General features: G+C 43.5%; 1 protein-coding gene across 2 annotated transcripts in view; it reads left to right on the forward strand.

Moving 5' to 3' along the window:
• Pdgfra (platelet derived growth factor receptor alpha) overlaps window positions 1-12,234 on the forward strand; it is a 49,030-nt gene that overhangs the window by 6,207 nt on the left and 30,589 nt on the right. For both annotated transcript variants that reach the window (XM_078021300.1, XM_005320010.4), the window contains 6 exons: window positions 3,586-3,646; window positions 5,195-5,512; window positions 8,270-8,530; window positions 9,976-10,106; window positions 11,231-11,402; window positions 11,494-11,683. In XM_078021300.1, the coding sequence (XP_077877426.1) occupies window positions 3,598-3,646; window positions 5,195-5,512; window positions 8,270-8,530; window positions 9,976-10,106; window positions 11,231-11,402; window positions 11,494-11,683 (1,121 nt within the window). In that variant the 5' untranslated portion in view covers window positions 3,586-3,597. The remainder of the gene's footprint in view (window positions 1-3,585; window positions 3,647-5,194; window positions 5,513-8,269; window positions 8,531-9,975; window positions 10,107-11,230; window positions 11,403-11,493; window positions 11,684-12,234) is intronic.

Below are 12,234 nucleotides of genomic sequence, written 5' to 3' on the forward strand. Positions count from 1 at the left end.
ACATAATGTTGAAGGGCCAGCAAGTCAGGTATTATTAATCCCAATTTATAGAAGAAGAGACTGAGGTTCAGAGAGATGGACAAAGAGTCATATCTGGGAACAGAACCTAGTCCAATGTGATTTGTACTGTGTTTTCTGAGAGAAGGAACAAAAAAACCACGTCACCTGCTTGAGAGCAAACGTGGCACAGATTTCTTTTCCCAGCTTGTTTCTCTTCACTTGTAGAAAATGCTTTTTGAGCTGTGAATATGGAGGATGGTTGAATCCAACATATCGTTGGGTGAGAGAAATAATGAATGATTAAAAAAAATGATCTGAGGGGCTGGGGTTGTAGCTCAGTGACAGAGCGCTTGCCTAGCATGTGCAAGGCCCTGGGTTTGATTCTCAGCACCGCATAGAAATAAATAAAAATAAAGTTCTATCCACAAAGAAAGAGAGAAATGATTTGAATGACATCTGCTTTTTCTCCCTGGAAAGTGTCTGTCGCCACTGACTCTTCTGGCACCTCAGAATTTGTGACCTCAGTGACTTGTTTTTGCCCACCTGACTTGAGGATGATGTTCAGGATAGAAGGAACATTTCCTTCCAGAGTAGAAAAGCACTAGGAAGAGCAAGACTCACTCCCACAGGGCCAATAGGTGAGGGGCACCTCTTTCCCGTCACCTCCCTGTGGGACGGACACTCTGCAATCACTCACTAGTACGTGGTCCGAGTTACCCGTGAGTAATGACATGAAATTTCACAAATACGCCTGGGTCTCTAGTCAGGGAACTGATGTTATCTGAGACGGGATTTTGAAATCTTAAGCAAACGCGTGTTGATGCTCAGCCTTGGGGTCACTGTCGCTCTGCGGGAGGCCCTGTGCTCACTGCCCACTTTGTATGTCAGTCAGTAATCCTCCCTGCAGCAGGTCCCCGCTATCTGGACACACAGAAGGAAATCTGGTGGGGCCTGGCCAGGGTCATATGCTCTGTAAAAGCAGGGAGTCCCTCTCCTAAACTTGCCAATGCTTGAAAGAGACATGGCCAGCAAGCCTGGCTGCAGAGATGCCGAATAGAAATGTGATAAAACTCAAGACATCAAGCTGACGCTGGAAGCCACTTTGAAGTCTGCTAAGAGGGTTATCAGCGGGAGGCTGATATTTGTATGTACAAACATGCAGGCCGGTACTGCTAATTGTGGTAAGTCAGGCGGCCAGCCTGGCTCTGGGGGCCCCTGTGCCTGCAACCGCAGCTGTGGGGAAACCCTGTGTCTCCCAGTACCCGCCAAGATCCCCAGAAGCCGTCAGCCAGCTAGCTTCCTGTGAACTGACTGCACTTGGGTTCACATCACTGCAATTATTTCTCCCACTGTGGTGAGCAGGGAAAGAAAGGGAGGGGGGTTCCCATTTGCATTAGGAAATAGTGGGCATCTAAGAGGACAGGACACTGACCTTCCCTTGTGAGAGACTTGGAGTGGAGTGGAGAGAGTAGAGCTTTTGCATCACAGAGACCCTGTTACAATCCTGGTGCTTCCACCAGCTGTGTGTCTTTGAGTCATTTGCTAAACCTCTCTGGGCCTCAACTGCCACTTCTTGGACTTAGCTGTCACAGAGTTATTCAAACAAGGAATACACATACAAATTTTGGCTTAGTAAATGAAGATTTCTCATTCTCCTATGTTTTCCTTTCCAACTCTCCCACCTCCAGCATTCCATCTTTCAGCGGTCCTTCTTCTTCTTCCATTTTTCTGATAGAATCCAGTGAAGCAGAAATTAAATTTCTGCAACCAGGTCACTGTAAAGCCAAAACACATGACCAGGCACCACCAGGAACTACATTTAGGCCATTATCGACTGGATCCTCCTCAACTAAAACAACCAAATAACAGCTAGGGCTAAGTAGGACATAGGTTGACCCCCAGCCCCCCAGGCTTGTAAAGACAGCTACCCAGGAATCCTGGGCACACAGCTTAGTCTCAGAGGTGACAAACCGAGTCCCCTTAGCTTGCTCCATTGCATGAGCTGGGGTGCAGCGGGACCCCCCACTATGATTATCTTAAAGCTTTCATTCCTGCTCAGGGCCTAGGAGTGCAAGTTGGTTGCCTAGAGGCCCCAGTACCTGCATGCCCACCTGCAGCTCCTTTTCATTGATTTCAGCAAAAGGGCTTATCAGTGACTTGACCTGGGAGGTAGAGGAGGGATAAAGTGAGTGGAAGAATAGATGAGAAAGAAAAGACAAAGGGGTCCTTTCATCGAGCCACAGAATAGACGGTCAGTGGTTTTACTGCAGGTGACACGGACTCCTCTGTTTATTTTTCATTTTTTTGGTGGTCCTGGGGATTGAACTCAGAGGTGCTTTACCTTTCAGCCACACTCCTTTTTTTTTTTCTTTATTTTTAAAGTTTTTTTTTAGTTATACATAGACACAATATCTTCATTTTGTTTGTTTATTTACATGTGGTGCTGAGGATGGAAACCAATGCCTCGTATGTGTGAAGCAAGTGCTCTGCTACTTAGCTCAATCCCAGCCCAGCCCTTTGTATTTTGAGACACGGTCTTGCTGAGTTGCTGAGGGTCTCAGACAGTTGCTGAGGCTGGCCTCGAACTTGCCATCCTCCTGCCCCAGCCTCCTGAGTTGCTGGGATTACAGACATGTGCCACGGTGCCCAGTTTGATTTCTTTTTCTCCCTGAATTTTTGTTTCCCTCCCTTCTTTTCTTCTTGCCCACTGCTTGGCCCGTTTGTGTCTTGTGGATGTTCTGTTTCCATCTCTTTCTCCACTTCTCCACTCCCCAAATTTTGTTGTGGGAAATAGGTCTCTGCAGTGCTGTTTCCTTAATGTGAAAGGGCATGATTGAACACAGGAGTTCAGGCACCGTCCTCACCTGTTTCCTCATTCAAGCTGTGCCCAGTGTCCCATGCCTTGCTTAGCCCTGTTGTAAATCCTCCTGATCTTAACCCGAACCCCGGCTGGGCTTGGGATGTTGTTCTGTGCCCCAGCTTAGTCTCCAGCATGAGCTGGGGTGCAGCGGGACAGGTGTCTTGTAAGTGACATCAGTGAGTGGGACTTTCTCAAACTCTACATCAGAAAGATACTTTCATATTAAAAGTTGTTCCAGCCCAAGCAACTTTTCTGAAAGTCGTAGAGGATGAGACTTTTGATGAATTGTGATATGGAAGGAGGGACAATCCAGTTGGAGAAAGAACTGCTCTAGTTGAGAAGCTGAGAAAAAAAAATCCATTAACATTTATTTCTTTATTTTTGTATTCTTAATTTAAATGGTCTAAAGAATAATTCTCCTGTATTCTCCAAGACAATAAATTGGGACTTGTTGGAATTCTGAAAGCTACAGGTGATCCAAAAGGTATTTCGGCTTCAGATCCTGTCGTAATCTTGGAGTCCCACCAGGCTATTGATTCTTTCTTTTTAGACCTCTGACAGTGGATCTTAAATGAGGACTGTTTTTTTTTTTTTTTTTTACTTTTTATTTTTTGCTAAAGTGTTGCAGTTGACATTTTTGATCATGCAAAGTATAAAGAGAACTAGGCTCAAGGGTTGTTTCCTATTAGCTAACATTGTTTCTGTTTGGCTTTTGACTTTTGCAGTTTTCCGGAGCTATGGGGACTTCCCATCAGGCCTTCCTGGTCTTCGGCTGTCTCCTCACAGGTATGATCCCTGTCCTGGGGAGCCCTGTTTTCTGTGTACTCTGAGCATGTAGTTCACAAGATTGCAAACCGAAATGGAAAATTGTCTGGAATGATCACGGATTATCAGTTTCCTTTGCTGCTTTGAGTTAATTCCATTTCAAAAAGATCTCTTGTGCTAGTTTGAGACAAAAAAAAAAGTATATATATACACCTGGCATTGAAATGTTAGTTATAATAGTCCAATCTTGCCTGCTACCTTCTTCTGGGCTGCTGGGAGAGGTGTATCAGAAAAATTCAAGCCTATTCAAAGGAAATAAAGAATAGAAAATTCTTGCCCAGGCCATCATACCTGTCAAATCAACTTGCCCTAATGAAAAATGCTCATGATGCTTGGAAGTCTCCAAGTCACCTCTACCCTGTCTAGGAATCTAATTGATAGGTAAGTGTTTAACTCTGGAGGAATACTATTGTACTTTCTCATCGAGAGAATGCCATGTGCCATTTCTTGAAACATTTATCAGATTTCCCTAGTTTTCACCCAGGTATTTATGCAATGCAGATGCTCCCCTGAATCCACTGCCTTTCCAGCCCGAGGAGTTAAGTTAGCCTCATGTCTTTATGTTTACCCACATGGGCACCATGGAATTGAGCAAGACCAGAGACTTAAAAATTCTAAGCTCCACTAAGTGTGCCCCACCTATAGGGTGTTGGTTGGCCCAGTAGCCTTGACAACTGCTATCCCAACAAGCCCAGGAACCACAGTGGTGGCATGTTGAAGTTGGATGGGATTATTCCCACATTAGCCTCCAAGGTATATTAGAGGCTATTCATTAAGTTATAATCTCTTCTGTCTGTTCTATAAGATGAGGGAAGCTAGACTGAAATTTGAGTTCCTAAGATGAACTTAAGAGTTTGTGCTCTTCGGCTTTATCTATTATTTGTGAATGAATCTGCATCATCCTGCTTTGGCTTCTTCAAGTTTGGCTTCTTCACTTTAGAGAGTGACAGCATTAGAGGGCTGGAAGAAGTGGCAGATGCGTCATTCTTGAGCACAGATCTGCTCTGTGCTTCATTCAGACCATTTCCCTGCCCTTGTTCCCCCCTCCTCCCTTTTATTGTGGTGCATGCATCCTAGGCAAGAGCTCTATTGCTGAGCTACATCCCCAGACCCCTCATCTTTTTTTTTTAATTAAGGGGAATTTCTTCAGGGAATCTACAAGATAAAGGACCCATGTGTGCTTGAGCCCATGCCGTCTTGGGATATTTCATGGTCACACATAAGAGACTGAAATATGGAATTGGGATCAGATGTCCTCCATCCATCTGAGTGTTTGGAGGGGCGAAACTGGGGGCTTTGGTGGGGTTATTGAGGCCCTTGGAATACTCACTGCTCTCAGCAGATGCAGTGGCTGTTATAATGGGGGTCCTTTCATGAGCATCCAGGCTAACGGATTTTTGCGTAGAAATGGTCATTGTTCGTGTGGCTGCTACTGTGGCTCCTCTCAGTTCCCTGAGTGAGACCGTCCTTTCTGGCTGCACCCTATTCAGAGCGTGTTTCCTTTTACAGGGCCGGGCCTAATCCTCTGCCAGCTTTCATTACCCTCCATCCTTCCAAATGAGAATGAAAAGGTTGTGCAGCTGAATGCATCCTTTTCTCTGCGGTGCTTTGGGGAGAGTGAAGTGAGCTGGCAGTACCCCATGTCTGAAGAAGAGAACCCCAATGTGGAAATCATAGATGAAGAGAACAACAGTGGCCTTTTTGTGACAGTGCTGGAAGTGGCCAGTGCCTCGGCGGCCCACACTGGCTTGTACACTTGCTATTACAACCACACTCAGACAGAAGAAAGCGAGATTGAAGGCAGGCACATTTACATCTATGTGCCAGGTGAGTTGGAAGGCTCCCCTGGACGGGCTGCTTGGCCTGTCTCTCAGGATAACTGCTTCGTGTGTGTGTGTGTGTGTGTGTGTGTGTGTGTGTGTGTGTGTGTTGTGGGAAGACGGGGAGGGGCAATCAAATGCAAGGTCTTTGTAACTGTGCTAAGATTTATTAAAATGTAAAATTACTAAGTATTTATTAGGGAAAATTTTAAAAATAGAGAACACGCAAAATTAAATAAAGATCATTTGTAAAATCATTATCAAGAAATATTCATTTTGAGCCAGGCACAGTGGTGCACGCCTGTAATCCCAGTGGGTCAGGAGGCTGAGGCAGGAGGATTGCTAGTTCAAAACCAGCCTCAGCCAAAGCAAGGTGCTAAGCAACTCCATGAAACCCTGTTGCTAAATAAAATACAAAATAGGGCTGGGGATGTGGCTCAGTGGTTGAGTGCCCCTGGGTTCAATCCCTGGTATCACTCTTCCACCCCCAAAATATTCATTTTTAGAAGGAGTCTTTGCTGTGTTGTTCAGGCTGGTCTTAAACTCCTGAGCTCTAGAGATCCTCCCACCTCAGCCTCCCAAATAGCTGGGAGTATAGGTGCTCCTCATTGTGCCTAGAGGAACTTGCAAAATAAATAAAGATCATTTGTAATGTCATTATCAAGCAATATTTCTTGTTGATACTTCAGATCTGTACTAAATTTTGAAAAATCATCTTTCATATGGCGTGTCCTTGATTGGCATTGTGCAAAGTCTGAAATAGACTCATTTCTACTCACTTTAAGTGAATTTAGTGAGGGAAGACCCCATGCTAATGACGTTATCCTGTGTCGAGATGGGAGTAAAATGGGATTAAGCAGGTGAGGGTGTTATCAGGGGGAAGGCCTAGGAGAGGAAACGGGAGGGATCCTGCAGAGGCTGGGAGAACCATCATACTGCCTGGTCAGTGACCGTGGGGTGATTGGGTTCCAGCCTGCTGTCCTGGCTGAGGAGGTTGTGGAAGACCCCAGCCTATGGTCCCCGTTTCATTAATTCATTGGAAGAATTATCCCCAGGGAGTGTGGCTGTAGGTTTCCATGGGCTTCTGGGCCAGGCCTTGGATCATGCTGGACCCTGTGGTCAGAGGGAGGGATGTGAGGTGCCGTGCCCAGGCTTACCTGTGAGCCTGCAAACCTTCTGGTCTCCCTTCGGCCTGGCCCTCCCTGAGTGCTCCTTTGTGATTCTCTTGCTGTCCTCTGTCTCTGTGTATATTGCCTTCTGTGGAGGACAACTGTTCAAAGAAGGACCCTTCTGATGTTTAAATACGGTGCACCATGGTAGGGAAGAGGAGCATTTTAGTGAAGTCCTGACTGATGTGTTCTGTTTTTTTTTTTTTTTTTTTTTTTTTTCTGTGATGCTGGGGATTGAACCCAGGGCCTTGTGCATGTGAGGCAAGCGCCGAGCCATATCCCCAGCCCTGGGTTCTGTGTATTTTAACCTGAAATTAATTGGCAGCTTAGTTTGCTGAAATCTTTGGTGACAAAGATCAAGCATTTGATCTAAACACAAATGTGAGTGATAGGATTTTGGTATTTTGTTGGGCAAATTAAAGAGGGCTACTGTTAAACGTTAAACTGTTTATAATTCTTGCTGTTCTTGTTTTGGGCTGGGTCAGGTAAGGAGGTTCTTCTTACAAATTGTTTTTGCCTTTCTTTTCCTTTTTTTTTTTTTTTGTACCAGGGATTGAACTCAGGGCCACTCAACCACGGAGCCACATCCCCAGCCCTATTTTGTATTTTATTTAGAGACAGGGTCTGGAGTGGGGAATGGGGGAGGGTGTTCTGTCTGCTGTGAAAAGAACAGTGGGAACTAGGAACATAGGTTTGTTAAAGGTAGGTGAGTCGCAAAGTGTTGATCCACCTAAAATTGTCCAAAAATTTTTGTTCCCTCCCACCACAAACCCCATCCAAGCAGTCCCTGCTTTGCTGACCCACAGGGGTCTTTTTCTTTGTGATTGGGGAAGGCCAAGGCTCCTTTCTGCAGCTGGTGCTTGAGACTCTTTGTTCTTCTTGCCATGGTTGCTTAAACTCATTGCTTCTTGGAGGAGAAGATTTTAGGCCCTGGAATTGTAATTTTTTTTTCTTTTCTTTTTTTAGGTGAGGATGGGAATAGAACCCAGGGCCTTGTGGAAGCTAAGCACATGTTCTGCCACTGGGCTGCATCCCCAGCTAGGAACTTGATTACTTGAGTCATTATTTTTTGATAGATTTCTGTACTGCTCTTTAGTAATATTGGCTGTAGGAATTACGGGTTTCTAAAAAGCATTTCCTGATATAAAAATTATGACTATGTTCTCCTGTTTTGAACAGAGTTGAACTGTATTATTTTGTTTTGCATTTAAAAATTTTGACTTGAATTGCTTGCTAGTATTTCTATTTATCATCAGCATTTTTTTTTTTTTTAAACTAGGGTATGGGCAGTTTGATGTTATTCAGAGTTTAAAAAATTACCTTCGACGGTCACAGTGACTCATGTTGGTGGGGATGCTCTTCTGGATATATTTTAAAAAGTAAAATTCATACCTAATAAGAATAATGCCAGGCTGGGGATGTAACTCAGTGGTAGAATGTTTGCCTAGCATGTGTGTTCCTGGTTCCAGAATTGCAAAAAAAAAAAAAAAAAAAAGAAAGAAAAAGAAAACACCAATGGAATAATTTTTCTGTATATATATGTGAAAAAGTGAAATTAATGCTTAATAGATTCTTCTTTACTTTCTGAACTACAGACCCGGATGTGGCCTTTGTGCCTCTAGGGATGACAGATTATTTAGTCATCGTGGAAGATGATGATTCTGCCATCATACCCTGCCGTACCACAGACCCGGAGACTCCTGTGATCTTACGCAACAGTGAGGGACTGGTGCCTGCCTCTTATGACAGCAAACAGGGCTTCAATGGGACCTTCAGTGTGGGGCCCTACATCTGTGAGGCCACCGTAAAAGGGAAGAAGTTCCAGACCATACCCTTTAACGTTTATGCTTTGAAAGGTACTTGTACCCTCTTCCTCCTTTAAATAAGAGCAACAGGAAAATTCATCAGATGCTTGTAGGATTTTTAATTTAATCATACTTCCTGGAAACGGAGAACTGGAATTCTGGTTTGGGGATTTAGGACCCCACCTTTACTAGACAATGCTGCTGACTGCAGTGGTCATAGTTTTAATTTTAATACGTTTTAAGCTTAACATTAAGCTTAAAATCATTAAAGGCTAAAGTTTGCTTAAAAGGTTTATGTTTTATCGGCTGACTTTAAAATACTGTAAGGAATTCTTTTTGTGCATAAGCTTCTTACTATTTGATTCATGTCTTGACGACAGAGACCCTAAAAACAAACACACACCCCGGGGGGGCTTGGATGCCTGGATTAATTTTAGTAATTTAAGAATTAAGTGATTTTAGTTATGAGAAAAGGCTCTATTGTAGACTTTAGACTTCATCCCTTTGATGTGAGTGGTTAGTGTGAATGGGAAGGTCCAAAGCAGATGGGGGGTTGGGATGGGTAGATGTTTCTGGAGCATTCACCCTACACGTAGGCAAGGGTATGCCATCAGACTCTTGTTCCTTAACAAGAGTTTTGTGCCAGACACATACTGGGTTCTGGAAAGGAGCTAAAAACAACTGAGGAGCAGAGTGGAAGAAAAATGATGGGACAGGAGTAAAGTGCCTATTCCCAAGTAATGGCACCAGCCCAGGGGTCTGTCAAAAGATGCAGGGATAAAGAAAATGTGGTCTAAATACACCATGGGGTTCTACGCAGCCACAAAGAACAAAGTCATGTCATTGCTGGAAAATAAGTGGAATTGGAGACCAGGATTTTGAATGACATAGTCAGACTCAGAAAAAAATGCATACTTTTTCTCCCCTATGTGGAATCTGGAAGGAAAAATGGGGGTTGGGGGAGAGACTGCATTAAACTAGAAGGGAAACTATCCAGGTAGAGAAAGGGGATTGATGGGAGAGAGGAAAGAAGGGGTAGGGGAGATACTGGGGAGTGACAACAAATTATGTTTTTATGTACGCACAAATACACCACAATGAAGTGTACCAGTGCTTATAATTAATATGCACCAATTGAAAAAAATTTTAAAGTTATCTAGAACAGTGTTGGTCAGTAAGGATTGGTGGATAAAATGAGTGAATACATCAGTAAGAGTGATTGAAAAAATGTTCAACTGTAACTAACCCAAATGTGGTGTTCTGTTCAATTGTAATTTATTTTTACTATTGTTATTATTTTGCATTTCTATAGTATTATAACTACATGCCAAATGGTGTACACTGACTCAAAATGAAGGTTTCTGAGATTTTCCAATCTTTATCATGATTAAACTTTTGCAAATTATTTTTCAGGGTTTTCTTAAACAAACCTAAATTTTGTAAGACCCTAACTATATTATGAATGTTTAGGTCTTTGTATTTGTTGATTTTTATAGCAACATCAGAACTGGATCTAGAAATGGAGGCTCTGAAAACTGTGTATAAGTCAGGAGAAACGATCGTGGTTACCTGCGCTGTTTTTAACAATGAGGTGGTCGACCTGCAGTGGACTTACCCTGGAGAAGTGGTAGGTACCCTCAAGAGGCATGAAGGTTCTGCACTGAGCCCTCTTCTTCATACTTCAGAAAGAAATAGGAAAGTTCTGTGGCTACAAGAAAACAGTCAAATAATTAGAAAAGCAAACAACACCCCTGTTTTTTTTTTTTGGTATCAGGGATTGAACCCAAGAGTGCTTAACCACTGAGCCACATCCCAGCCCTTTTTTATATTTTATTAGAAACAGGGCCTTGCTATGTTAGTTGCTTAGGGTCTTGCTAAGTTGCTGAGGTTGGCTTTGAACTTGCCTTCCTCCTGCCTCAGCCTTCCTGAGCTGCTGGGATTATGGGTGTGTACCATTGTGCCTGGCCCTCTGTATTTTCACATTCATTAATTACTTAGAAAGCCATTCATTCTCATTGTCTTGGCTCTCATGCTTTGGATTTGAGGCATCTGATAGGATTGGTTACCTGCCCCCTTTCTTACTTCTTTTTTTCTTAAAAGATGTTTTAGTTATAATTTCCCAATTTTTTCTTTTCTTTTTTTTTTTTATTGGTGCATTCTCCCTTTTCTGCTGGTTGGTACCCAGGGACACTGGCCCTTCCTGTTCTCCTCCTATCTGCCTGGCCCACCTTCAGTGAACAGGCATCTCTATAATCATTCAACAAAGATTTAATGATGGTCATGAAATCCTAAGCACTGTGCTTAGGATGACAGAAAGATGGTGGAAAGTGGAGGAACTAGCTTTTGTTTTTAGACTTTATATATTAGAATACCTGTAGGTTCACAGCATGATTGAGACATTCCTGATGTAACCCCTATGCATTTTTATAGGCTCACTTATTATCAATATCCTCCACAAAGTAGGCATCTGTAATAACTGATGAACTGGTATTAAGAGCGAGCATTGATTTTTTTGTTTTTTTGGTACCAGGGACTGAACTCAGGGGCACTCAACCACTGAGCCACATCTCCAGCCCTATTTTGCATTTTATTTAGAGACAGGGTCTCACAGGGCTTCACTGTGGCTGAGGCTGTCTTTGAACTAGAGATCCTCCTGCCTCAGCCTCCCGAGCCGCTGGGATTACAGGCATGGAAACACCACCTTGGGATGGGAGCAAGCATTTTAAAACTCAGTTTTCTTCCCTTCTGTAGAAAGGCAAAGGAGTCACGATGCTGGAGGAAATCAAAGTCCCATCCATCAAATTGGTGTATACATTGACGGTCCCCGAGGCCACGGTGAAAGACAGTGGAGATTATGAATGTGCTGCCCGCCAGGCCACCAAGGAGGTCAAAGAAATGAAGAAAGTCACCATTTCTGTCCATGGTACATTCCGCTTTCTAAAATGTCAGTCGTCCATGCTGCTTGGGATCCATGTGCGGTTATCATTATTTATCAGAAACTCTTCCCTGTACAGAGAAAGGGTTTGTTGAAATCAAACCCACCTTTGGCCAGCTGGAAGCTGTCAATCTGCATGAAGTCAGACATTTTGTGGTGGACGTGCAGGCCTACCCTCCTCCCAGGATATCTTGGCTGAAGGACAACCTGACTCTGATTGAAAATCTCACTGAGATCACCACTGATGTGGAAAAGATTCAGGAAATAAGGTACAGAACACCCTCCCCAACTGTGCTTTCATAACATGTGTATCCCTAGACAGACTGAGGCCATCGCGTGTCCCATGGCCCAGACCAAAAAGCCATCTGGTACTAATGGCAGTTCGAGTTAAGATACAAAATCACCTCCCTTTAATTATAACATTCCAATATGGTAACCGCATATTTTTGAATATTTAGTGATAAAACGAGAAGAAAGAACTAAAGTAACTTGTCTGCTCCAATGTCAGACAAGTTACTGGATCCAGCTAGGGGTGGAGGAAAGATGTTGAAATTGGAAGCACTTGGAGTGAATGTTTTCCTTGATTTTTGCCATATCATAAGTAGCTGTGTGGGACGGTTCCACTTGTGAGGCAATTATCACATAAGTTTATACGAAACAAGCCTCCAGGGCTTATTGGGGGCACATTTGCCCCTCTCAAAGCCTCCACAGGAATTAAAAGTACAGCCTGGCTGAATCTGGTCAGGAGAGAGACATGTGGTACAACATGGAGATCTCTGCCTTTGAGGAGAGTGGTAGATTGCTCACCCCTTGACCTCAG

The sequence above is a fragment of the Ictidomys tridecemlineatus genome, chromosome 9 (genome assembly GCF_052094955.1).
Source record: "Ictidomys tridecemlineatus isolate mIctTri1 chromosome 9, mIctTri1.hap1, whole genome shotgun sequence".
Taxonomy (NCBI): domain Eukaryota; kingdom Metazoa; phylum Chordata; class Mammalia; order Rodentia; family Sciuridae; genus Ictidomys; species Ictidomys tridecemlineatus.